The sequence below is a fragment of the Oncorhynchus kisutch genome, linkage group LG23 (genome assembly GCF_002021735.2).
Source record: "Oncorhynchus kisutch isolate 150728-3 linkage group LG23, Okis_V2, whole genome shotgun sequence".
In the NCBI taxonomy this organism is placed as follows: domain Eukaryota; kingdom Metazoa; phylum Chordata; class Actinopteri; order Salmoniformes; family Salmonidae; genus Oncorhynchus; species Oncorhynchus kisutch.
Genome location: NC_034196.2, coordinates 1,869,418 through 1,897,256, shown reverse-complemented (window position 1 = coordinate 1,897,256; position 27,839 = coordinate 1,869,418). Strand labels below are relative to the sequence as shown.

At 45.6% G+C, this 27,839-nt stretch overlaps 1 protein-coding gene across 2 annotated transcripts in view; it reads left to right on the top strand.

Moving 5' to 3' along the window:
- Positions 1 to 17,675, top strand: part of LOC109868209 (band 4.1-like protein 4) — a 105,942-nt gene extending 88,267 nt beyond the window's left edge. The window contains exons 8-24 of one of the 2 annotated variants that reach the window (XM_031802690.1): positions 1,182 to 1,269; positions 1,525 to 1,613; positions 2,569 to 2,632; positions 3,779 to 3,870; positions 5,478 to 5,555; positions 6,245 to 6,360; positions 6,969 to 7,059; positions 7,454 to 7,540; positions 9,916 to 10,026; positions 13,187 to 13,246; positions 13,563 to 13,640; positions 14,228 to 14,347; positions 14,823 to 14,870; positions 15,130 to 15,201; positions 15,547 to 15,657; positions 16,087 to 16,165; positions 16,389 to 17,675. In XM_031802690.1, the coding sequence (XP_031658550.1) occupies positions 1,182 to 1,269; positions 1,525 to 1,613; positions 2,569 to 2,632; positions 3,779 to 3,870; positions 5,478 to 5,555; positions 6,245 to 6,360; positions 6,969 to 7,059; positions 7,454 to 7,540; positions 9,916 to 10,026; positions 13,187 to 13,246; positions 13,563 to 13,640; positions 14,228 to 14,347; positions 14,823 to 14,870; positions 15,130 to 15,201; positions 15,547 to 15,657; positions 16,087 to 16,165; positions 16,389 to 16,502 (1,498 nt within the window). In that variant the 3' untranslated portion in view covers positions 16,503 to 17,675. The remainder of the gene's footprint in view (positions 1 to 1,181; positions 1,270 to 1,524; positions 1,614 to 2,568; positions 2,633 to 3,778; positions 3,871 to 5,477; positions 5,556 to 6,244; positions 6,361 to 6,968; positions 7,060 to 7,453; positions 7,541 to 9,915; positions 10,027 to 13,186; positions 13,247 to 13,562; positions 13,641 to 14,227; positions 14,348 to 14,822; positions 14,871 to 15,129; positions 15,202 to 15,546; positions 15,658 to 16,086; positions 16,166 to 16,388) is intronic. The other variant, XM_031802691.1, reaches the window with a different exon arrangement.
- Positions 17,676 to 27,839: the final 10,164 nt, after the last annotated feature.

Here is a 27,839-nt window from a genome sequence, read left to right as displayed (position 1 = left end):
CTAGACTGATGGATTTCCCAAGTGACATCAATAAAGGATCATACAGTAACTTTCACCTGGTCAGTCTGTCATGGAAAGATCAGGCGTTCCTAATGTATTGTACCCTGTGTTTATGATATGATTTATTTGACAAAAAAAAAAAACACAAACAAGTTTAGAAACGTATTTACATTGTGGTCCTCTTAACAAAATACATCATCTATGAACAGTACAGCCAGGGAGAAAGTCAGCCTGTCAGTCTGTCAGACAAGCCAGGAGCTCTTCATCAGGGCCCATCGCTTTGTCCCAGTTCCCAGTTCCTCCATAGTAACCGCTCCTTTGTAGCTGATCCTCCGTGTGTGTAGCACCCACCTGGGTGATGCTTTGGCTGCAGTAGAGCACCAGAAAATCCACCACACCTCAGCGGTGGTCAGTAACAGTTCCCTCTTCCTCTCTGGCATCGCAGTCTCCACCTTCCAACCGGAGGGGGAAACAAAAAGATGGCGCTGCTGCTGCATTCTTGAAACGGCAACATTAGCCATCCAACTAGCTAGCTAGCCATGGCAAACAAACAGATTTAACATCAAAGTCCCGTAACAGGACATTGAAGACCATGTTTATGTGATGAAAACAGATTTGGAAGAGTAGGGGCAAAAAAAAAGTTCACATTTATATTTACTAAATGTACAGGAGCTCTCTGCCTAGGCGACCTCATGGGCACCGTGGCCATTGTAGTTTGTACCGTCTCTTTGTGTATCTCACGTCTTCAGAGTGAACCCATTGTCTTGTACCTGTCCGCTAGGACAATCACACCACAGTAACTCTAATACACTCCCTATAATGACCTCTGTTGTTGCCCAAGGTCAGGCAGGTCATCATGATAGCTTCACTGTTTATTAGACTGGGGTATTCCTGACGGTTAAACAACTCCCCAATCAATCCAATAAGAGTGAATTACAATGCAATATATATCAACTTTACATTCATGTTACATTTGTTACATGGCTGTTTCTAAACCCTTAGCTTTGGAATAGGTAAAAGCAACTTGACCAATGACGTAGTCTCTATTGTACACTAGATAATATTACACTATGTGTACTTGTAGATACACACTGGATAACACTACATTGTATGGGCTTTTCCGTGGACTGTAAAAGCCTTTCGTGATGCTTCGCTAACAAGATAACATCTCTGTGTTTCAGGGGTCAGGTTCCCTCCGAGGCTGAAGCCAATTATTTAGGAACAGCTAAAACACTGGATATGTATGGAGTCGACCTTCACCCTGTGTTCGTAAGTCGGTGCTGGACTCGCTGACTGTGGAGAAGACTGAGATGCTTGTTAGAGTTGTGTTCTGTGGTTTATCACAAATCACCTTGTTCCTTACCATTTCTCTCATGGCAGCCTAACGTTTGGTTCTGTTTACTGAGAGGACTTTTTTTTTCACCCTTTGACACATACTTTAGTATCCTTACTGTGTTATTTCTGGTTGGCAGTTATTATGTAAATTGTGTTTGGTATAATACCTGTTATTGTGGTGTTTTGCAGGGAGAGAATCAGTCTGAATACTTCCTGGGGCTGACCCCTATTGGAGTCGTTGTTTACAAAAACAAAACACAAGTTGGGAAGTATTTCTGGTAGGTATTGTGTTGTGGCAGTATTTCATGAGATTCATCCACTTTAATTTGCGATCATAACCATGAATACCCACTAAAAAGAAAGAAAACAAGGATCCTTTAAGGGTTCTTCAAATTGAAACCCCTAAGTTCTTCGACAAACCCTTTTTGATGGATCCTCAAAAATCCATTGGGGTAAATATTTGAACTACCCCCCCTCCCCCATATTGTTATTAAAAATACGCATAACAATAACACAATATTTTAAGTTGTCAGTGTTTGATTTAAGTAGAATCCTGATATGACAAACTCCCAGCAGAGCCTCAAGTCCAATGGCAAATGGGAATGGGGAAAACCTTTTATTTTGATAATGGTTTTCATATACATACCTTGTCCATAATGTAGAGGCCTATGGGATTTTCATTGAAGGGAGGAGGATGGTACATGTGATCTGCAAAACACCAATTGACATACCTTTGTATGCCTCTTCGTCTGTATACCTACAGATACAAAAATTGAGCAGTTCAGTCGTCATCTGCAACCAATCCAGCTAGCCTTCAACACGTTCTTATAGCCTACATATTCTTCTCTCTGTTGATTGATATCCATTGAATTGTGTCCATTTTCTGTTTTTAGAAAGATATAAATATCAAAAAGATAGATATTGTTTTTGGATGATACCATCTATTTAGATCATATTCGGGACAAACCTTACCTTAAATTGAGGAGACCTTTACTTTTTTTTTTTGTGCCTGCACCTGATGTCCTTTCAAATTCAAATCAAAATGTTTCAGTTGAGGAGGTTCCTCGGATGAACCTCACCTCCTCTTGGGGGCAAGTTTCAGTGCCAAGAACACGTAAGGTTCTTCAAAGAACTTTGAGGATCTTAGACGAACCCTGAGGATCTTAGAAGAACCCTTGTTAAACCCTGAATTTTTAGTGCACCTCATTTGTTTGATTACATTTATCGTTTCAGGCCAAGGATAACTAAAGTGCATTTCAAGGAAACACAATTTGAGCTTCGAGTTGTTGGAAAAGATGTAAGTTACCAGTTATCTTTCAGTAATTATCCGCATGAGGAATGTTTTGTGGAGTTATTGGACTGTATTTCTACCGTGGCTTTGTGATTCTTCAAGTCATTTTGGCATGTTTCATAAACTCAATAATGTGAGAGCATTCACACGAGCTAACTCGTAATTACTGAATGAATCAAAACCAATTTGTTTGGATTTCACAGGTGTGGAAAGCCTTGTTGTAAAAAATATTATGAGGTATAAAACTGACAATGTTTCCAGGAGTATCTGCAGTACTCCCATGTGAAACCTTGAAATATCCACTGTGGGTTTGATCTTGAGACATTTTGACAGGAACATTAGGAGGATGTAAGGAGAGGAATTAAAGAAACATGTTCAGCCTCGACTCTCCCATCTTCACCAATGTTCACTTCACGGGTGCAAATGAGAACAGATACGTTGGTGTGAAGTGCCTAACTTTCTCAAACAAACCCAGCTTCATACTGAACTTTTGAGTCCTTGGGGAATTTTCTAAGTACATTTTTGGGGAGGATAATGATCATTTGGATCGTTTTCAAAGTGATGGAAAAACTGAAGTGGTGTGGCCTACCCCTTCAGATATCACTAAAGCAGAACCACTTTCCTCTTCTCTCTGTTGAGATAGTTAGACTCATTGAGTCTTGCTGAATGATATGGTTTCCTTTATTCAACCTGAGAGTCTCACTAAGCCATGAATAGAGAGGCCTTGGAGCAGAGACCCATGATAACCCCATTATTGATCATGTCAGAGCAGCTCAGAACTGAGCTTTATTTGAATATAGGAGACCTATGGGCTTACAGTAGCTACCTCCTCTCTGAGACTAGCTGTAAGGGAGTCTAGAGAGTGCAAGTTGTCCTCTCTCGACAGTGATATCCATTTGCCTAATGACCCAACAGACTTCCCATCTAGGTTGAGAGATTACACACTACCTGTTCATTTACATAAACACTTAGATAAAACACATTTAATGGTACATTTGATATGAGTCCTTTCCACCACCACCAACAGAATTAAAGATGAAATGGCTCTTGTTATGATATACATCTTCTTGGTTTGTATTATTTGTTTGTATACGAGATGATGTTGTTGTTTATTATTTATATTTGCGAGTTATGTATGTTGTTTATTTGCAGTGTACAGAGACGTCGTTCTTCTTCGAGGCACCCAATAAGACGGCCTGTAAACATCTGTGGAAGTGCTGCGTAGAACATCACACTTTCTTTAGGTAAAAAACTACAAACGCACACACACAGTCAAGGGCAAATACTACGGTATACTATTGTAACTTTTCAGTTAGAAACTTCGACCACCTTCCACAGGTAAAACCCCAAACTATTTATGCTTCAGTGGAAAAATCGTTCCTTTTATCTACAACACGGTCACCCACACTAATTCCAACAAAAGCCCTTCTCTGTTATCCCCTCAGGTAGAAACACTATCACATACCTCTTAACATGAAGATCCCAGAGTCTCTCAGTCCTTAATCAAAGTGAACAAGGCCTCTGTCTGGCAGCACAGCTCAGTGCGGTCCCTTGTGCGTGTGCGTTGGCCTAATGAGAGCAGACTTACACGGACTGTGCCCTAAAGAGCAGGAGAGGCAGCAAGGCGCGCGAGGCTCTGGATTTACGCTGTTTAATCCGTGTGTGAACCCTGCAGTCTGCTGGGTCCCTGTGGCACAGACAGACCTGGAGCTGACAGGTTGACAGGAGGGGAGGGGGCTTGACAGGTTATAACCCCCCCCCCCCCCCCAGCATATAGTCCTCTGGGGGAGAGAAGGGTGGAGGGGTTGGGAGGTTGGGAGAGAATGTGTTATGCTGTGATGGGACTATGACACGAAGGTGGGAGAAGTGGGCATAAACCATCAGATGAGAATAGGCATGTATCTGCTGCAGTTTTAATGTGAGTGGATATATTATACAAGCCCTTTATAGACACCTGAAGAAAGAGTGAGAAAAACAATGGGAAGAGGTAAAAACATAGGTTCATTTTAGCTTCTGGTTGGGTGTACTGACTACATCCACCTACCTACCTTCAGTCCTTTTTCTCCATCTAACCTTCCATCTAAAGTGTTTTTCAACAGCGACTTGAGTTATCTGAAGTGTTACGGAGCCCTGTGAGCGAGGCCATAGTGGTAGTGGTGTATTAAAGCGGTGTTGGTTTTGAGAGAGGCCTTAGCGCAATGCTGTAGTGGTGACGGTTGTGTTAATAAACACATGGCTGGGTGAGAGACTACAAGAGGCTTTTATAATGGCCTTTTGCTTTACATCTATACGGTAATGGAGTAATGTACCACTAGTACCAGATACACTCACTCTCTCTGACTCGAGAGTTTTGAATTTTAATGAAGCCCGAAAGCTCTTAGAGTGGCGTTCGAGCAGCCATTATGTCATTAATGCAATGATCAGAACAAGAGAACTGCTTCTTTTGTGTGTGTGTGTGTGTGTGTGTGTGTGTGTGTGTGTGTGTGTGTGTGTGTGTGTGTGTGTGTGTGTGTGTGTGTGTGTGTGTGTGTGTGTGTGTGTGTGTGAGATCGCTTCTCTTCCTTTAAATGTATAAAAAGTACAAAGTGGATTCAGAATTCAAACACGCGTCGCCGGTCACCTTTGTGAAAGATGCCATTTTGTTTATTTTCCTTTCAGCCTGAGCATTTTATCCTATTTAACATGGGTTAGTCACATTCTAAACTCATAAAGAAAAAAAGACAAATGTATTACCTGTGGAATAATGTACTGTAGAAATGTGCACACCATAATGAGACTTTAGTGGAAGTAGAGTACTTTTAAATTCTACATCTAGGCCTGCTCCCTCATTGCTGTCGAATGCTTTTTCTAGAATGCCAGAAAATGATTCCAACACACTTACAAGAAAACTATCCAAATTTGGTTCCCTGGGATCTAAACATCGGTACAGGTGAGAGAACCTCAACTCTTTATTCCCTTCAAATGTAGTTCGCTCTGTTTGAAAAGTATTCTAGAAACTGTATAGAATATAATCCATTTGACAGATTATAGAAATGCAACTACACACATTTTTGTTTGGCAAAGCGGGGTGTAGGTAAATCCTAGAGAACTTCTCCCAGCATGCATTCATTCTAGAATCCACAACCTCATGAATAATGTAGACTGTTTTAGTAGAGGAGCTAAAGGGGGATACAGTGTTCAACAGACAGAGAGACTGTGTGTGTGACACCACAGACAAGTTGAAGACCTGAATAATTCAGAGATCACACAACATCCATCTCTCCTTTGTCTGCATTCGGTTGTCTACTTCCTGTATCTACTCAGAGACGACTGCCACTCTGTACACCAGTTGCAATATTTATGACATGATCTACAACTGACCTCTGCTAGGTTTAAGGTCACTTCAGTCACAACCGTGGCTGTGTTTTCTATGTTCATGTTGCTCTTCAACACCTCGTTGCTGCATCAGACTGTAACAGTGTGCCTGACAAAAGGGTTTGACATATGAAAAGGCCAAGACCAGATCATCTCTGTCTCACATAACTTGACAGGCCAGGAACATCTTCCCCTTAAAACCACGAAAAGACAAGATGGACTAAACAACTGTGTGTGTGTGTGTCTCTCTCTCTTTCCCTACAGTGGTAAGACAGCTATGCAGATGGGCAGGGATCCGTCTATCAGTCTGCCCCGGCCAGACCTGCAGGTGGTCAGGACCCGCAGCAAGACCTACCCCAAGAGACCACCACCGACCACAGGTCAGCTGGATGTGCAGCATACCTTGAGCATACACATCATCTACAGACACACTGCACAACACCTAACAAGCACAATGTCACTACGACAAGGGTGACGTATCAATGGTAACTAATGCCACACATCACAAAAAACATTTCCCCTCCTCTCTTCTGACACACAGTAGAACCTCTCAGGTTCCTAATGACAGTTTCTCTTATGTCGGGTGTAAAGCAGCTTAGTTGAGTCTCAGTCCCAGTAAGTTTAGTATTCACTTCCTCCTCCTGTTCCCCCATCAGGAACAACACAGGGCTTCAATTAGCTAATTATATTATATTCACTTCAGCAGTTCACACAGACAGATGCACAGTATGTTGGCATAGCGTGCTTGACTTAGCATTGTTGTTTTCACTGTGTGCAGTGGAAGAGTAATCTCTCTGACACATTCAGTGTTTGAATTCTCTATAATTACAACTGCAGGGCTCAGAAATAGACAAAGCTGTGTATAATATATTCGTAGGAAGGCCACACGTAGTTACGGACGGAGATTGTTCTCGTAATTGAAACGATGGAAAGAGAGAGGCAAATTGGTTCAGTATTCAATGTTACTGAACATCTCTTTTCCTTATAGGACTGAACAATGGGAATCGGTCAAACACAAAGACAGAGAATTCGGAAAAAGAAGGAACGGCTAAGATGACAGCACTGCCGTCTGTGAAGAGGTATCAGACACGAGCAAGACATGTAGAACATAGTGTATGAACGAGAGAGGCAGTAGGACCAACTGGAGAAAGGGAAAACAGATGGAAAGAGGGGGGGGGATTGAGAAGTTGAGGGGGGGGATTGAGAAGTTGAGGGGGGGGGGGATTGAGAAGTTGAGGGGGGGGGGGATTGAGAAGTTGAAGGGGGGGGGTTGAGAAGTTGAGGGGGGGGGGGATTGAGAAGTTGAGGGGGGGGGATTGAGAAGTTGAGGGGGGGGGATTGAGAAGTTGAGGGGGGGGGATTGAGAAGTTGAGGGGGGGGATTGAGAATGCTTCTCCAGTATAAAGTGACAGCTCTTCATAAAAATGCTTAGCCCAGACAAAATACTTTGTTGACCCGTTTGTTTATCTTTAGCGCCAAAGTGACCAAGGCGGAAAATGGTGGTCCAGAAGAACAGCGAGGGAAGCCCAATGCACCGTGGGATGAGAACGCCCCACAAAGGTACAGTACTGTCTGATTGGAGCCCGTGCTCTGTGATGGATCGGTCTTGTCTAATATGTTTCAATTACACTGTTGTCTTATAGACTAATCCTCCCTAATACGGTCTGTGTTACGTACATTATTTCTATTTAGTGGGTTAAGCATGTACACACTGCATGTACACACACGTTGACAACAACGGCAGAACAGAAAAAAGCCCTTCAGTAGTGAAGGAGGCTAAACATAGTACACACCAACTGATTCATGAAATGCACTACTGGAAGAAGTGTGGGAGAGCCCTTAGGAAGCAACACTGATTGACAATAAATTTCACATGCTGTTGTGCAAATGGAATAGACAACAGGTGGAAATTATAGGCAATTAGCAAGACACCCCCAATAAAGGAGTGGTTCTGCAGGTGGGGACCACAGACCACTTCTCAGTTCTATGCTTCCTGGCTGATGTTTTGGTTACTTTTGAATGCTGGCGGTGCTTTCACTCTAGTGGTAGCATGAGACGGAGTCTACAACCCACACAAGTGGCTCAGGTAGTGCAGCTCATCCAGGATGGCACAACAATGCGAGCTGTGGCAAGAAGGTTTGCTGTGTCTGTCAGCGTAGTGTCCAGAGCATGGAGGCGCTACCAGGAGACAGGCGAGTACATCAGGAGACGTGGAGGAGGCCGTAGGAGGGCAACAACCCAGCAGCAGGACCGCTACCTCTGCCTTTGTGCAATGAGGAGCATGAGGAGCACTGCCAGAGCCCTGCAAAATGACCTCCAGCAGGCCACAAATGTGCATGTGTCTGCTCAAACGGTCAGAAACAGACTCCATGAGGGTGGTATGAGGGCCCGACGTCCACAGGTGGGGGTTGTGCTTACAGCCCAACACCGTGCAGGATGTTTGGCATTTGCCAGAGAACACCAAGATTAGCAAATTCGCCACTGGCGCCCTGTGCTCTTCACAGATGAAAGCAGGTTCACACTGAGCACAAGTGACAGAGTCTGGAGACGGCGTGGAGAACGTTCTGCTGCCTGCAACATCCTCCAGCATGACCGGTTTGGCGGTGGGTCAGTCATGGTGTGGGGTGGCATTTCTTTGGGGGGCCGCACAGCCCTCCATGTGCTCGCCAGAGGTAGCCTGACTGCCATTAGGTACCGAGATGAGATCCTCAGACCCCTTGTGAGACCATATGCTGGTGCGGTTGGCCCTGGGTTCCTCCTAATGCAAGACAATGCTAGACCTCATGTGGCTGGAGTGTGTCAGCAGTTCCTGCAAGAGGAAGGCATTGATGCTATGGACTGGCCCGCCCATTCCCCAGACCTGAATCCAATTGAGCACATCTGGGACATCATGTCTTGCTCCATCCACCAATGCCACAGACTGTCCAGGAGTTGGCGCATGCTTTAGTCCAGGTTTGGGAGGAGATCCCTCAGGAGACCATCCGCCACCTCATCAGGAGCATGTCCAGGCATTGTAGGGAGGTCATACAGGCACGTGGAGGCCACACACTACTGAGCCTCATTTAGACTTGTTTTAAGGACATTACATCAAAGTTGGATCAGCCTGTAGTGTGGTTTTCCACTTTAATTTTGAGTGTGACTCCAAATCCAGACCTCCATGGGTTGATAAATTTGATTTCCATTGATAATTTGTGTGATTTTGTTGTCAGCACATTCAACTATGTAAAGAAAAAAGTATTTAATAAGAATATTTCATTCATTCAGATCTAGGATGTGTTATTTTAGTGTTCCCTTTATTTTTTTGAGCAGTGTATACATCTCCTCCAGTTCACAGTATAACCTGGTCCCAGATCGGTTCCCTGCTGTCTTGTCAAACGCTATAGTCATTGTCATGGGCTAAACAATGACCATAGGAGTTGGCAAGACGGCACAAGCAGATCTGGGACCAGGCTATTACAATGAAGTATCTTCTAGGGCCATTTGCATTTCAATAAGCTGTTTTCAACATGATTGAATCTACATATTGATTTGTGCTCCCTTGGTATGGGCTGTGTGTATGCGTGCGTTTGTTCCAGCTTGCGTAACTGTGTGTCGGAGGGGCCTTATCTGAAGCTAATGAATGCAGACAAGGTGTGTGTGTGTGTGTGTGTGTGTGTGTGAAGCCTGGGGTCACTTAGCAGCAGCCAGTGTTGCGACCTGCTACCCTCGGCATTTAGATTTATCCTCTGAGGCCATGTCGTCATCATCTTGGCACATCTGTGGCTAGGTGGACAAGAAAGTTATTGTTGTTTGCATAGGTAGGATGTCTTCATTCACACTAAAGACTGTACTGTGTAGGTCATTTTGTTTGGCAACAGACCACAAGTTAGTTTCATCATATGGCTCAATGTATGTTCAGTAGGAGTTGCCTTGAGCTGCCTTGTTTTTCTCCCCAGTGGACTGTACAACACGGCCAACAAGCGAACAAAGTCGCCTAAATTCCCCACGGCACGTGGACGCACCCCGTCAGGGGGCAGCGAGAACGAGCCGTCCCAGAACAGACGCAGGTGTGTACTCCTCACCTTTGTCCTTTTCACCTGTCAACCTATCTCAACTCTCCTCCCAATACCTTAGCTGACACTGGTATGACCGGTCCATAAATTGTCCAGGTGTCCCCATCACCTTCACTGGTATGACCGGTCCATAAATTGTCCAGGTGTCCCCTTCACCTAGGGCTAGATTCTATCAGTAAAATGTTCACTATGCTGTTTACACTCGAATAGGCGACGGTCTATTGTCTACACCTCGATTAGAATCTCAGTTTAAGCTAGAGAGATATTTTATTTTGCATGGGCTGCGTCTCAATCCGCCGCATCCTCCTATGACGTCCTTCCGCATCTGCCTTTGGAAGCTACAGCGGTGTTTGTCAGACCATGAGACATCAAAAAAAAGTCATTCATTTGAAAAATCCCGAAAACCTTTCCTTCAAAACCTTATTCATTATGTTCCTTTCGTCTTTTAATGGCTTTTTAAAAATCATTTATGAATGTTATTAAATGCGTGTTTAATATTTTTTATTTTATTATTTTGTTCATTTAGTTTTTTTATAGTATTTTTTTGTGTTTCATTTTTAAACATCCTTTTTTTTACCCCCAATTTCGTGGTGTGCAATTGGTATTTACAGTCTTGTCTCATTGCTGCAACTCCCGTACAGACTCGGGAGAGGCGAAGGTTGAGAGCCGTGCGTCCTCCGAAACACAACCCAACCAAGCCGCACTGCTTCTTGCCACAATGCCCACTTAACCCGGAAGCCAGCCGCACCAATGCGTCGGAGGAAACCCCGTACACCTGGCGACCGTGTCACCACAGGAGTCGCTAGTGTGCGATGGGATAAGGACATCCCTGCCGGCCAAACCCTCCCCTAACTCGGACGACGCTGGGCCAATGGTGCGCCGCCCCATGAGTCTCCCAGTCGTGGCCGGCTGCGACAGAGGCTGGACTCGAACCCCGAATCTCTAGTGGCACAGCTAGCACTGCGATGCAGTGCTTTAGACCACTGCGCCTATTCATAGTGTTTCTATGGGCTATAGTAAAGGTCAAATTCAATCTTTTTTTTTAAATGTTATATACACTACCATTCAAAAGTTTGGGGTCACTTAGAAATGTCCTTGTTTTCCATGAAAACATACATGAAATGGAGTTGCAAAGGAATAGGAAATACAGTCAAGACATTGACAAGTTTACAAATAACGATTTTTAATTGAAATAATAATTGTCAAATTCAAAATTTGCTTTCGTCAAAGAATCCTCCATTTGCAACAATTACAGCCTTGCAGACCTTTGGCATTCTAGTTGTCAATTTGTTGAGGTAATCTGAAGAGATTTCACCCCATGCTTCCTGAAGCACCTCTCACAAGTTGCTTTGGCTTGATGGGCACGTCTTACATACCATACGGTCAAGCTGCTCCCACAACAGCTCAATAGGGTTGAGATCCGGTGACTGTGCTGGCCACTCCATTATAGACAGAATACCAGCTGACTGCTTCTTCCCTAAATAGTTCTTGCATAGTTTGGAGCTGTGCTTTGGGTCATTTTCCTGTTGTAGGAGGAAATTGGCTCCAATTAAGCATCGTCCACAGGGTAGGGAATGGCATTGCAAAATGGAGTGATAGCCTTCCTTCCTCAAGATCCCTTTTACCCTGTACAAATCTCCCACTTTACCACCACCAAAGCATCCCCAGACCATCACATTGCCTCCACTATGATTGACAGATGGCGTCAAGCACTCCTCCAGCATCTTTTCATTTTTTTCTGCGTCTCACGAATGTTCTTTGTGATCCGAACACCTCAAACTTAGATTAGTCTGTCCATAACACTTTTTTCCAATCTCCCTCTGTCCAGTGTCTGTGTTCTTTGTCCATCTTAATATTTTATTGTTATTGGCCAGTCTGAGATATGGCTTTTTGTTTGCAACTCTGCCTAGAAGGCTAGCATCCCGGAGGAGCCTCTTCACTGTTGACGTTGAGACTGGTGTTTTGCGGGTACTATTTAATGAAGCTGCCAGTTGAGGACTTGTGAAGCGTCTGTTTCTAGCCAAGAACATTTCACCTGTCAACCAAAGTAACTGACAGTTATATGGGCTACCAATAGCCTTACTAGGTGTGTCCAGGTAGGTGTACCTGTTGCAGGTATAAAGTGAACCTCCGGTAGTGACAAGAGGGGAGAATACATCCACTGCTGTTGCTCCTTCAGTCTTTTCCCTGTTGACAAGTACATTCATAGATGTAGACAGATATTTCATCGGCTGTATAAATGTGAAGCATCCGTTTGGCGTTCCCACTCACTACCAAATATGGTAGTGAGAGGAAGCCTAGTGGCTAGCAGTGGGAGAAGATTGATTTTGGCAGACGTTCTGAATACAGTTTTCTGTTCTTAAAACTATAGGGTGAAGTTTGAAAAAAATGGTGTTGTTTAGGAGTGCAAAGGCGAATTTAGGTATTGCACATGTGCAGTGCACAGAGTTGGTGTTCCCGAACCGAAACATGCAAATATTTGCTAGAACGCGCCAATAGGATCTCGCTAGCTTGTGCTTGGCTCTGCCCACTATGACTCATTTGTTCCCATTGGAAATGACACACTGTGATCCGTCTTGGGTTATAAAAATCTTTGCTACATCTATGGGGTAATGTTGCCTTCTAGTGGTGTCATGTGGAACTGTCTGATTGCGTTTATATTGTGTGTGTATAACTAACATTTTAACCTTGCTGTAGCTCTTAAAATTGTTCCTATACGAGCAGTTCATTACAAAAAAAGATTGTGAAGACATTGTTTAAATTGCCTTGTAAATGCGACAATACTGTGTGGAAGCTACTGAAAGGGCGTAGTAGTATGTTTGTACTAGGCCATTGTAGTAATCAAATCAAATGTAATATGATGATTCATAAAGGTTAGTCTGGTCTGTCTGTTGTGCGGCAGAGATGCAGAGTTTCTGGGTAGAAACAGTGAATCAGGTTGCCCCGAGGGTGCGATGGAGTCATCTCTTTGAATAAAATGGATACTGATGGATAGGTTGGATAGATGCTCTCTGATTGTTAAAACATTTTAAACCTCCCTTTTAATAGTATTTTGTAACATGACAAGTGCCATTCCTCCGATGTCTTATAGTAAAAACATGACAGTGACAATAATATAACATGATCGTGACACTTCTGTGATCTGGTCCCTCAGGAAAGGCCAGGCCAGTGATCCAACAGCTCCCCAGCAGCAGAGCAAACAGCAGAGGAGAAGGTAGACATTGACTCGATGAGTGGAAACCCAGTGAACGGCCCACGTGGTCGTTGACGTGCTGTATTTTGATGTCCACCATCCCAGTTGTACACAGACAACGGTTTACTCATTGTGTGGTTCCCGTTTGTCAGTAGTTACATTAGTCCGGGAGTCATTCCTGTAAAAGTAAGCGTCAACCCCTCTCACTCATCGCCCTCTCCCGCGCACTTTTGTCCTCTCTCCCTGAAAAGGTCACGCACAAACAACATTCCGTCTCATTCTCTCTCTCTCCTCGTCAACCTTTGAACCCAGTTTTATTCACCCCTCCCACCTGCAGGTCACGTTCCCGCGGCAACACCAGTAGTGGCAGCGAGTCTGAGAACTCCACCCGGGATCATCGTAAAAAGAGGAACCGGTGAGTGATGTCACTGTGCTTCCTACAAGTAGACATTACATATTCAAAGCTCTATAGTAAACTACTACTACTTCACCCTCTTATGTTGTCTTGGGAGCAATTCCACCATGGGCTTAGGAAAATAGTTGTACGTGTCTGTCGTGGACGTTGTAAATGGAAGAGATAAATTATCAGGCTGCTATTGTTGTCTGAATGATACCATATCTTATTGAACAGCTATATCATATTGTAGGCCCACAATGGGCCCCCTCACCGGGTCATACGACACACATCAGACCCTCTAAATATCTGAGCGCGTGACGCAGCAAAACGAAAGAGTATATTTCATGGAAACCTGTTGTGACAGTGAAAATGGGGATGTATGTCATGTATCGGTTGGCGAGGTCCCTGAGGGTAGTGTTAGATGGATCATGTGTCATAGTAGTTGCAGCCGTACTGTCATCTCTGTGTTTGCCCGTGCAGATGGAATGAGGTTTTAGTGCATCTTCAGGTCTATCGTGTAGATATGCTTGTTTTGTATTGGTTCTACTGTATAATAACTCATATAACTGGTATTGATTATGATTGTATTATAACTTATCTTCCAGGTCTCGTCAAGAGAATGAGATGGTGGACTCTGGTCCTCAGTGGGAAGCTGTGCTCCGCCGTCAGAAGGAGAGGTCTCAGAACGACCCAAACCACCGCCGCTCACGACACCGCTCTCGATCGTAAGTTACGTAGATACACCTCACACACACGGGGCGGCAGGGTAGCCTCGTGGTTAGAGCGCTGGACTAGTAACCGAAAGGTTGCGAGATCGGATCCCCGAGCTGACAAGGTAAAAATCTGTCGTTTTGCCCCTGAACAGGCAGTTAACCCACCGTTCCTGGGCCGTCATTGAAAATAAGAATTTGTTCTTAACTGACTTGCCTAGTTAAATAAACCTAAAATAAATATATATTTTTTTTTAAAGCACACACACACACACAAACCCTCCTTCCCTGTCCTCCCTGCTCCAGAGACCCCCATCTCAGACCCGACCTGGGGAAATGATTTAAGCGCTTAGATACAACGTTATTGGGTACCGCCTCAATGCCAAGACAGAGAATAGTGTCCATTCATTTCAATACAACCTCCCTGTCAGATGGTCTTTAGAAATAACCCTTCAACTGTTAACCCCTGTAATTCTGTGACGTCCTCCAGGCGGAGTCCAGACGTGCAGGCTAAGGAACAACTGTGGAAACACATCCAGTAAGTCCCATGACTCCAGTTATGAGATTCAACAGTGGTCTTTTAGCAATGGGCCTCTTCATCGTGCGCTATGGAAAGTGAAACGTGTGACACTGTACTAACTTGACTAAGCATTCATTAACTATTTATATAAAATGTGTATACTACTGGAAAAAAAGGTGTACTTGCACAGCCTTCAAAAAGGCTGTTGACACAGCATTGTCTGTTTGGGTTATGGGAAGAGAGATATAACGTGCCCTTGGTGGTCTCGTCCCTCTAGGAAGGAGCTGGTGGACCCAGCGCCAGACCTCACAGAGGATCAGCTGAAGGAGATCCCCTACAAGAAAGTGGAGTGAGTGACTGCTCTTCCCTTCATCATTAGATAGATAAGGATGGAAAAAAAAATGGACAAATCACAGAATTGATCACGCGGAGTCGATATGTTGGGGGTAGGGTGTCTTGATCTGCATTTGGATAAGAAAAGAAGAGATCCAAAGCTCGGCTCATGCCTGAATGATTGAATCGTTGCTTCATCGTCGTCCACCCTGTAGAGATGCATTGTGCTCCAGACAGACCCCTATCTCACCGCCTCTGAAGTTGATGGATTCAGTAGAGAGAGGCCTTATCTCCCTAAGGCTGAATAAGAGGTACACATGAGATGAAGGGAATGATTTTATGTTCATCCTGTTCCTTCCAGAACCCAAGGAGACCCAATAAAAATCCGGCACTCTCATTCTCCCCGGAGCTTCCGTCAGTACCGGCGCTCCCAGTGCTCCGAAGGGGAGCGATCCGTGCTCTCGGAGGTCAAGTGAGTCTAAACTGGTCTCAGGCCAGATCGTATGGTTTTTCACTGTGCAGAGTCTTACTTAGAAATGCATCTCGGGTGGGATTCAATCCGAAGCGCGTTATTGAGGGCTGCCTATAATGCGCCTTTGAAAGCCAATTACCGACGTTCGTGGAGGTCGCATTCGCGGTAAACGCTGCAAATGACTGTCCAATTGGAAGTGACCTTTTCAAAAATGTCTAGCGTGCCGCAACGCGCCTCGAATTGAATCTCGGGCTCGAGCCTAGGTTATTTATTGTGCTGATGGTTCTTTTCTCTATTGTTCAACACCTTTAGACACGATAGTGGGAGTGACGGTACGCTTTATAAGTAATAGGCACTGTATCGTGTGATTCAAGTTTGATCCTGTTTATGTCTTCCAAGTTCTAACACATCCCTCTACCCACTCCACAGCGCCCGGACAGATCTTGTGCCCCCATTACCAGTGACACGAACAGCAGACATCCCAGGTTCCAGCTCCACCCCTGCTCAGGTCAGTGCCACACGTACTACCTCTGACAAAGGCTGTGAGGCAGGATTTTTTTTAGAAATGATTAAAAGTTATACTTTGCAAGCGCATTGTTGATCGCTTTCTTTCCTTTGAATGACAGCGCTACATGTCTAAAGTACAATACTAGATGTTATTACCAGATCCCCCAGGCAGTTGATTCATCTCCCAGCACTGATAATCGGTGTGTTTGTTGTGCGTTTTCCAGAAGAAGCACGGATCCAAAGACACCCTGCTCTCAGAGATCATAGAGCATGATGTGAAGAGCAGCGCTATGGTGGTGAAGACTGTCCACTCTCCCAGGACCAAGGTTGAGACGTGACCTGACCAAAACACAACCCCCACCGCAGAAACAATGCCACAATCTCCCACCAACACAAAACGTCAAGACCACCCTGATTTCTTGAAAGAAAAAAATAACTTGTGAAATACAATGGAGGGAGCTGTGTAGAGTACAATGGCTGTACAGTGCGCCAGTGACAAGCCCCACCTTGAAATAATCCTGTGTGTGTCTATGTACGGTAACGTTATGTGTTAGATAATGCATGGGCAAAAATGTCACTGGTCTTTGTGCCAGTATGCTGCGGTCTTTTGGAACACACCACACTGGGAACCCTGTACAGTATCTTCACATCATTTATACGAGCGCATTTCCGGCTTAAGTCCCTGTTGAGTAAGCCTGGTCTCAGATCTGTTTGTGCTGTATAGCCAACTCCACAACACAAACAGATCTGAGATCTGGCTACTCCTGAGTGGGGGGGGGGGGGATATATACTATATCACAGTTGGTCTGTGTCTAGAGCAAGTCATGGTCACCTGTTCATGCACGTAGCAACAACAGCTGATAATTAAGCGGCAAAAACCTTTTCAGTTATTTTAAACACTTTTTTTCAGTTATTTTAACACTGATAAGAGTTCTACAATAAAACAGAATTTCAGATGTTTTTCTTTAACTGATTTCAGTCCAATGCTCACATGAAGGCTGAGGATGAGACTATGAATTGCGTAGCGAACACTGCACAGTGAGGTCCGACAGATCAATCATGGTCTCCTATGCATTTGCCTCCGATTTGGTTTGCGTTATTATTATACAACACAGTATTAAAACAGTGTTTCACTCATACATGTTGAGCTCCATATGGACACTGAGTGTGCGTCTGAAATGGCACCCTATTCCAGATATAGTGCACTACTTTTGACCAGACCCTTATGGGCCCTGGTAAAACAATGATTTACTATAGGGGATAGGGTGCCATTTCAGATGCAGACTGGGTTATTGTATTATCAAGTCAGGTGTGTTTACTGTAAGTATTCTCTACTGTAGGAACCTTTGATCCTGGACCCCATTTTGTTTTGCATATCTCTGCTGTTTTAAGGTTAAAAACCTGTCACTTAGAACTGTGTAGCTACACTGTACAGTTGTTAAACTGGAATTTCAGTCCTTTTCAATAAATACATTCAATATGTGTCAAACAGCATTCTGTGTTGCCTGCTATTGTCAAACGCTCTGGAGGGGTGGTCCATGAGCTCCAATCTACCTTTTCTACTTGGGCCATCCGCTACTGACTCTGGTTTGGTTTGATTTTGTATCGTTTCGATGGTTAACCTGTCACCGCCAGAGGGAGCTATATGACCACGATTTGCTCTGGAATGGTTGACTGTTGTAAGACTACTTGAAGACTGGAAAACTCGAGAGCAAGATGATCCTGTGTAACATGATAACGCGTTGATAATGGACTGCATCTGTTTCTTGCTTTTTCCTTCTACGCTTTTCAGAAGGTCACTTAGTGTGACCTGATAGGTCAAGAAAAGGCTGACTGCCATGTCAATGTTCACCTATCCCAATAGTGTGCCGTTTGGTTCTTTAAATCTTTATATATTTTTTTAAGCGCATACTTGCAAACTTCCTCATAGTATTGCTGAGTCATTACTTCCTAACCTGGTTCTCTGTGGTGATAGCGTCTGGGATGACTCACTCTGCCTGGCTGGAATGACAAGATAGAAAGGCAGAGGTGAAGAAGTAGTTGTTTAGCAGCTGCTGCAGCAGGGGTAGGCAGCTAGATGCAGTAGTTTAGCAGCTGCTGCAGCAGGGGTAGACAGCTAGATGCAGTAGTTTAGCAGCTGCTACAGCAGGGGTAGGCAGCTAGATGCAGTAGTTTAGCAGCTGCTACAGCAGGGGTAGGCAGCTAGATGCAGTAGTTTAGCAGCTGCTACAGCAGGGGTAGGCAGCTAGATGCAGTAGTTTAGCAGCTGCTGCAGCAGGGGTAGGCAGCTAGATGCAGTAGTTTAGCAGCTGCTGCAGCAGGGGTAGACAGCTAGATGCAGTAGTTTAGCAGCTGCTGCAGCAGGGGTAGGCAGCTAGATGCAGTAGTTTAGCAGCTGCTACAGCAGGGGTAGGCAGCTAGATGCAGTAGTTTAGCAGCTATATGCAGTAGTTTAGCAGCTGCTACAGCAGGGGTAGGCAGCTAGATGCAGTAGTTTAGCAGCTGCTACAGCAGGGGTAGGCAGCTAGATGCAGTAGTTTAGCAGCTGCTGCAGCAGGGGTAGACAGCTAGATGCAGTAGTTTAGCAGCTGCTACAGCAGGGGTAGGCAGCTAGATGCAGTAGTTTAGCAGCTGCTACAGCAGGGGTAGGCAGCTAGATGCAGTAGTTTAGCAGCTGCTGCAGCAGGGGTAGGCAGCTAGATGCAGTAGTTTAGCAGCTGCTACAGCAGGGGTAGGCAGCTAGATGCAGTAGTTTAGCAGCTGCTGCAGCAGGGGTAGACAGCTAGATGCAGTAGTTTAGCAGCTGCTACAGCAGGGGTAGGCAGCTAGATGCAGTAGTTTAGCAGCTGCTACAGCAGGGGTAGGCAGCTAGATGCAGTAGTTTAGCAGCTGCTACAGCAGGGGTAGGCAGCTAGATGCAGTAGTTTAGCAGCTGCTACAGCAGGGGTAGGCAGCTAGATGCAGTAGTTTAGCAGCTGCTACAGCAGGGGTAGGCAGCTAGATGCAGTAGTTTAGCAGCTGCTGCAGCAGGGGTAGGCAGCTAGATGCAGTAGTTTAGCAGCTATATGCAGTAGTTTAGCAGCTGCTGCAGCAGGGGTAGGCAGCTAGATGCAGTAGTATAGCAGCTGCTGCAGCAGGGGTAGGCAGCTAGATGCAGTAGTTTAGCAGCTGCTACAGCAGGGGTAGACAGCTAGATGCAGTAGTTTAGCTGCAGCAGGGGTAGGCAGCTAGATGCAGTAGTTTAGCTGCAGCAGGGGTAGGCAGCTAGATGCAGTAGTTTAGCAGCTGCTACAGCAGGGGTAGGCAGCTAGATGCAGTAGTTTAGCAGCTGCTGCAGCAGGGATAGGCAGCTAGATGCAGTAGTTTAGCAGCTGCTACAGCAGAGGTAGGCAGCTAGATGCAGTAGTTTAGCAGCTGCTACAGCAGGGGTAGGCAGCTAGATGCAGTAGTATAGCAGCTGCTGCAGCAGGGGTAGGCAGCTAGATGCAGTAGTTTAGCAGCTGCTGCAGCAGGGGTAGGCAGCTAGATGCAGTAGTTTAGCAGCTGCTACAGCAGGGGTAGGCAGCTAGATGCAGTAGTTTAGCAGCTGCTACAGCAGGGGTAGGCAGCTAGATGCAGTAGTTTAGCAGCTGCTACAGCAGGGGTAGGCAGCTAGATGCAGTAGTTTAGCAGCTGCTACAGCAGGGGTAGACAGCTAGATGCAGTAGTTTAGCAGCTGCTACAGCAGGGGTAGACAGCTAGATGCAGTAGTTTAGCAGCTGCTACAGCAGGGGTAGGCAGCTAGATGCAGTAGTTTAGCTGCAGCAGGGGTAGGCAGCTAGATGCAGTAGTTTAGCAGCTGCTACAGCAGGGGTAGACAGCTAGATGCAGTAGTTTAGCAGCTGCTACAGCAGGGGTAGACAGCTAGATGCAGTAGTTTAGCAGCTGCTACAGCAGGGGTAGACAGCTAGATGCAGTAGTTTAGCAGCTGCTACAGCAGGGGTAGGCAGCTAGATGCAGTAGTATAGCAGCTGCTGCAGCAGGGGTAGGCAGCTAGATGCAGTAGTTTAGCAGCTGCTGCAGCAGGGGTAGGCAGCTAGATGCAGTAGTTTAGCAGCTGCTACAGCAGGGGTAGGCAGCTAGATGCAGTAGTTTAGCAGCTGCTACAGCAGGGGTAGGCAGCTAGATGCAGTAGTTTAGCAGCTGCTACAGCAGGGGTAGGCAGCTAGATGCAGTAGTTTAGCAGCTGCTACAGCAGGGGTAGACAGCTAGATGCAGTAGTTTAGCAGCTGCTACAGCAGGGGTAGACAGCTAGATGCAGTAGTTTAGCAGCTGCTACAGCAGGGGTAGGCAGCTAGATGCAGTAGTTTAGCTGCAGCAGGGGTAGGCAGCTAGATGCAGTAGTTTAGCAGCTGCTACAGCAGGGGTAGACAGCTAGATGCAGTAGTTTAGCAGCTGCTACAGCAGGGGTAGACAGCTAGATGCAGTAGTTTAGCAGCTGCTACAGCAGGGGTAGACAGCTAGATGCAGTAGTTTAGCAGCTGCTACAGCAGGGGTAGACAGCTAGATGCAGTAGTTTAGCAGCTGCTACAGCAGGGGTAGGCAGCTAGATGCAGTAGTTTAGCAGCTGCTACAGCAGGGGTAGGCAGCTAGATGCAGTAGTTTAGCAGCTGCTACAGCAGGGGTAGACAGCTAGATGCAGTAGTTTAGCAGCTGCTACAGCAGGGGTAGACAGCTAGATGCAGTAGTTTAGCAGCTGCTACAGCAGGGGTAGGCAGCTAGATGCAGTAGTTTAGCTGCAGCAGGGGTAGGCAGCTAGATGCAGTAGTTTAGCAGCTGCTACAGCAGGGGTAGACAGCTAGATGCAGTAGTTTAGCAGCTGCTACAGCAGGGGTAGACAGCTAGATGCAGTAGTTTAGCAGCTGCTACAGCAGGGGTAGACAGCTAGATGCAGTAGTTTAGCAGCTGCTACAGCAGGGGTAGACAGCTAGATGCAGTAGTTTAGCAGCTGCTACAGCAGGGGTAGGCAGCTAGATTCAGCAGTGCATTCCTGGTGATTTTACAACCCCCCATTTTTTTAAATGTTTAATTACTCAACTTGTGTCGAATCTGACCTGCCTATTGCCGACCCCTGTGCTACAGTATATTCCTACGGGGACGCCTTCTACCACACTACTGTTGGATGGAGAAGCAAGTCCCTAATCTAATCTAAGTCAATAGTTTGAAAACAGGCTTGTCTATGAAAAAGAGAAATGAAAAGGGATAACTACTTAAAAACGTGTTATTATGATGGTCAATTAATCCTTAAGAGTCTCTTGACGCACCCACGCAAGTAACAAACTCCCCATCAAAATCCATCAGTTTAAGCTAGATATCTTGAATGGGCTGCGTCTCAGTCCACCACATCCGCCTACAGTGTATATCAACCATTCGCATCTGCGGTGGAAGGTGGCCGAGCTACAGCGGTGTTTGTCAGACCATGAGACAACCCATCTGCGGTGGAAGGTGGCCGAGCTACAGCGGTGTTTGTCAGATCATGAGACAACCCATCTGCGGTGGAAGGTGGCCGAGCTACAGCTTTTGGTTTGTCAGACCATGAGACAACCCATCTGCGGTGGAAGGTGGCCGAGCTACAGCTTTTGGTTTGTCAGACCATGAGACAACCCATCTGCGGTGGAAGGTGGCCGAGCTACAGCAGTGTTTGTCAGACCATGAGACAACCCATCTGCGGTGGAAGGTGGCCGAGCTACAGCGGTGTTTGTCAGACCATGAGACAACCCATCTGCGGTGGAAGGTGGCCGAGCTACAGCGGTGTTTGTCAGACCATGAGACAACCCATCTGCGGTGGAAGGTGGCCGAGCTACAGCGGTGTTTGTCAGATCATGAGACAACCCATCTGCGGTGGAAGGTGGCCGAGCTACAGCGGTGTTTGTCAGACCATGAGACAACCCATCTGCGGTGGAAGGTGGCCGAGCTACAGCGGTGTTTGTCAGACCATGAGACAACCCATCTGCGGTGTAAGGTGGCCGAGCTACAGCGGTGTTTGTCAGACCATGAGACAACCCATCTGCGGTGGAAGGTGGCCGAGCTACAGCGGTGTTTGTCAGACCATGAGACAATTTGTCTTCTCATGAAAACCTCAGTAGCGTCCCAACGGTTTGGTATGCACCCCCTCAAAGGCTTAGACTTTTAGAGGTCAATAATGAATGCTGCCAATAATTCTATACACACCCATATGAAATAGGCCAACAGCAACAACAGCTACTAAATTTTACAGCGAGCAAACTGCTCAGCGATTTGATTTGTCACAGAGTGTGTTGAAGGCTGCGTGATGAATGGCAAGGCGTCTGAGCTCCGGTTGTATCCCGACTTCAACTCAACTGAATGACTCAAGACTTTGTCCTGGGAATCATGATATGATTCTGCCAGCATTCTTCCATTCATAGACAGTGATCTGATATAGCCTCCCTGCCTTCCCTTCTATGGTCTGATGTGTAGCCTCACATCTTCCATTAGATTCATTTCCACTTACCTGATATACCCTGCTACCCCATTCCTCTGACTCGTGTTATCTCCTCACATCTGCACTGGAGCCAGTAACGATTTTAAATGTGTTAAGTCACCATACCGGCAAGCCGTACCAAATGCACTCATTCACCTCTTTCAAGGAAAGGATATGAACAGGACCAGGTAGTAGAAGATTATACTATGCCGAGCATGAAACGAGAGTGACTGTACTTGTGAAGGTGTCATAAGTTAGGCGAGACGGTTTATGTTTACTTGAGACACCTTTTTTTGTTTAGCCTTTTCACGAATGTACACATTCTTTTTGAGAATACAGATCATGTGTGTATTCATTTCTTCTTCCTCCATCATCATCATCATAGCATACCAAAATTATTCAACCAACCAATTACATTGGAATTATATCCATGTCTAATGCCCTGCAAACATCCTTTGCTCCCAGAGGACAACAGCCTATAGCAATAGCACTCGACTTGCTATAAACAGGAAGTGGTAACGTCCCGCTTCTCTTCAATGCAGATTCAATGCTGCAGGATTGTTTTGAGAATACTGATTGGAATATGTTCAAAGATTCATTCACCCATGAATCATCCATCCATTAGGAAAACTCTCAAAAGATTGAATGCTCAAAGCCGCCTGCCCAGATGACATCCCTGGCCGTGTAAGTGTAAGTTGCCCAGCTGGCGGGCGTCTTCTCAGACAATTTCAACCTGTCCCCGTCCCAGTCTGTAGTCCCCATCTGATTCAAGGAGACCACCATCGTCCGTGAGCCCAAGAAAGTGCTTCGAGAGGCTGGTCATGGCCCTCATCAAGGCCAGCATGCCAGGCACACTGGACCCCATCTAATTTGCCTACAGCTCGAACAGATCCACAGAGGATGCCATTTCCATCGCTATTCACAGAGATGAGAACGCTGTTCATTGACTACAGTTCAGCATTCAACAATATCGTTCCCTCCAAGCTTGACATCAATCTCAGAGCCCTGGGTCTGGACACCACACTCCACAACTAAATCCTGGACTTCCTTACCAGGCAGACCACAAGCTGTGAAGATTGGCAACAACACCTCCTCCACACTGACTCACACAAAAACAGGGGCCCCCCGGGGATGTGTCCTCGGCCCTCTGCTGTACTCCCCGTTAACCCACGTTTGCGTGGCTTTGCACGACACCAACACCATCGTCATGTTTGCTAAACAAAACCCCGGTTGCAGGCCTGATAACCAACAGCGATGAGTCAGCCTATAGGGAGGAGTTAAGTGAACTGGCACTGTATTGCCAGGGACAACATCCTCTCCCTCAAATTCAGCTAAACAAAGGATTGTTGATTCAGGAAGCAGAGGAGGGAACATGCCGCGATCCACATCAATGGGACTGCAGTAGAGAGTCAGCAGCCTACTGGACCCCATTCCAACTAAACTACTGAAAGAGCTACTTCCTGTGTTTGGCCCTCCTATGTTGAACATAATGAAAGGCTCCCTATACTCCGCATGTGTAGCAAACTCATTAAAAGTGGCAGTAATATAATAATAAGCCTCTACTGAAAAAGACAAACCTTTAAAAAAAACGGCATATATCAAAAAAGCCGTTTCTCAGCAACTCACTGCCTTCCTGAAAACAAATAAATGTATACGAAACGCTCCTGTCTGGTTTTAGACTCCATGACAGTACAGAGACTGTACTCGTGAAGATGGTAAATTGACCTTTTAGTGGCGTCAGACCAAGGCTCTGCAGCCGTCCTCCTAGACCTTAGTGCCGCTTGACACCATCAAATCACCACATTCTTTTGGAGAGATTGGAAACCCTAATGGGTCTACACAGCTCTTGCCTGATTTAGATCTCATCTGTCGGAAAGATAACAGTTGGTCTCTGTGGATGGTTTATCCTCTGACATTTACTCCTGACCTGTTGCACCCTCTACAACCATTGTGATTATTATTTGACCCGGCTGGTCATCTATGACCATCTTGAAGAACGATCTTAATGGCCATGTACTCTTATAATCGCCACCGTTCTTCTACACCTGCATTGCCTGCTGTTGGGGGTTTTAGGCTGGGTTTCTGTATAAACACTGTGACATCTGCTGATGTAAAAAGGGATTTGTAAATACATTTGATTGACAGAGCAGTTTTAAGTTCTTGTGTCCACATCACCGAGGCCTGGTCATGGACCAACAACCCCGTCATTATTGTCAAGAGGGCACGACAGTGTCTCTACATCCAAAGGAGTCTAAAGAAATTCGGCATGCCACTCCGGTACACTCCAAACACTACTGCTGCACCGTCGAGAGAGTCCTGATCGGTTGCATTACGGCCTGATACGGGAATTGCTACGTCCATGACCATAAGGCCCTCCAGCGAGTGGTGAAGATGGACCAGTACATCACTGGGACCGTGCTCCCACTACTCAAAACGGTGTCTCAGGAAGGCCCACAGCATCATCAAGAACCCCCCCCCACACACACACACACCACAGCCACGAGCTGTTCACTCCCTTACCGTCGTGCAGATGGTATCGGAGCATGAGGTCTGATACTAACAGGCTCAGAGACCGTTTCTATCTACAAGCCATTAGACTGTTGAACACTTGAACTGGACTGACCACCTGCATCTTAGCACACATGCACTCACTCACTAGTGCGCACGCACACACCCCACACAGACATGCACACATCCTCGCACACACAGTATATACATTCATGCTACACACACACACACAAACTGTTGCTACCGGACCCTTATTATGATTGCTAAATATGGCACAATTTAAAACACTTGCCCCCCCCCTTCCTGTATTATACTTATGCTAAAATGTTTATTTCATACTGGGCCATTTACCTTATGTTCTTATTGTTGTTGCATTGTTGAGAAGGAACCTGCAAGTAAACATTTCGTTGGATGGTGTGTATACCATGTGTATCCCATACATACGATTAATATAACTTGAGACTTCTTTCTAGTTTATGATAGACCTATCTATCCAGGCCACTCCTACATTGTTTTGGCTGTGTGCTTATGGTCGTTGTCCTGTTGTAAGGTGAACCTTCACCCCAGTTTGAGGTCCTGAGCGCTCTGGAGCAGATTTTTATCAAGCATTTCTCTATATACTTTGCTCCGTTAATCTTTCCCTTGATCTTGACTAGTCTCCCCGTCCCTGCCGCTGAAAAACATCCCTACAGCAGGATGCTGCCACCACCATGCTTCACCGTAGGGATGGTGCCAAGTTTCCTCCAGATGTGAGGCTTGGCATTCAGGCCACAGAGTCTTGGTTTCATCAAACCAGAGAATCTTGTTTCTGAGAGTCCTTTAGGTGTCTTTTGGAAAACTCCAAGTGGTCTGTTATGTGCCTTTTACTGAGGAGTGTCTTCAGTCTGGCCACTCTACCATAAAGGCCTGATTGGTGGAGTGCTGCAGAGATGGGAGAGCCTTCCGGAAGGACAACATTGGAGCTGGCCGGGCAGCCAGCTCCAGGAAGAGCCTTGGTGGTTCCAAACTTCTTCCATATAAGAATAATGGAGGCCACTGTGATCTTGGGGACCTTCAAAGCTGCAGAATTTGATTGGTAACCTTCCCCAAATCTGTGCCTTAACAAAACCTGTCTCTACGGACAGTTCCTTTGACCTCATGGCTTGGTTTTTGCATTGACATGCACTGTCAACTGTGGGACCTTATATAGACAGGTGTGAGCCTTTCCGAATCATGTCCAATCAATTGAATTTACAACAGGTGGATTTCAATCAAGTTGTAGAAATCTCAAGGATGATCAAAGGCAAACAGGATGCACCTGAGCTCAATTTCGAGTCTCTTACGTAAATATAGTATGTTTAAAAAATAAATAATTATAAATGTGCAAACATTTCTAAAAACCTGTTTTCGCTTTGTCATCAAGTATCGTGTGTAAATTGATGAGGACAATTTTTTATTTAATCAATCTTCGAATAAGGCTATAACGTAACAAAATGTGGAAAAAGGGGAATCTGACTACTTTCCGAATTCACTTTTCACTATAATGCCCAATCAGGTTCATATAATCTCAGACATACATTACAGCAGTTTAAGATCACCCATTGAACTATGTGCCAGTGAAACTGAATTACACTGAATTGTACTTGGAAATTGTATAATTCTGCTGGAGGTACATATCATCTTGTGAAGGCTGTCTGAATTCTGGCAAAGAGTATGTTCTTTTATCTCAGCATGTCTACAGATTCTCCCTTCTCATGGTTTTTGTGTTTGCTTCGAAATGTTGATACTGGGAACTGTTATCAGAAGAAACTGTGTAACCCAGCGTTTATAGCAGCTAGGAAATACATTGCCATTAATTGGAAGGTTGGTTATCACTAGATTTGTTTTCTTACAAGATTAAGGGTATTGGGGGTATACCTTTCATAAGGTCTGGATGCCTATACTGTACGAGTCTGTATGATAACATGCCAGGGGAGATACTTATTTAGGCAATCCCTAGTTGCTGGGTCTACGCGGTCCTGGTCATGGGGGTCTGCCGTCCTGGGGGTTGTCACTCTGGCCTTGGCCTAACACATCCTAAAGCTGAGTGGGGTGTATTGGGGCGCTACAGGGCCATGAACTCCTAGGGGCAGGACGGGGTGACCCAGCCATTTTCTGCGCAAGTCCAAATAGCTCTACAGTACTATTAGGCCCATGATATTAATTATATGGAGGGTGTACTGTTTCTGTGTGTTAATGTGTAGGTGTGTGTGTGTGTACTCATTCAACTTTTGTTTTCCAAACCTTTCCCTTGAGACAACAAAAAAAGAAGATGGGAAGGAAGTTGTGTTGGGGGGGGGGAAGAGAGTTGAGTTCTTGTCCAGACTGGTAGGGGCGTGCAGGCGGTTTGGGCTAGCTGGGCGGTCTGGCTGAAATTTGATATAGAGGATGTCTTTATAAAGACAATCAAAAGTCTTTGTACTTTATTTGTAGGACTTGTTGGTTTGTTAGGCTGTGGGTTAAAAGTGCAACACAATATTGCTTCTTGAATTATCATTGACCTAGTTCAGTCTTACTTCAAAATAATTAATCATCTCTTACCTAGCTTGATGACTCTGGGCATTTTTGCTTACTTTGGTTCATGGTTCTCCCGGTCACGGCCGGTGGCTGTGTCACAGCCTGGGATCAAATCCGAGGCTGTAGTGATGCCTCAGCACCGCAATGCAGT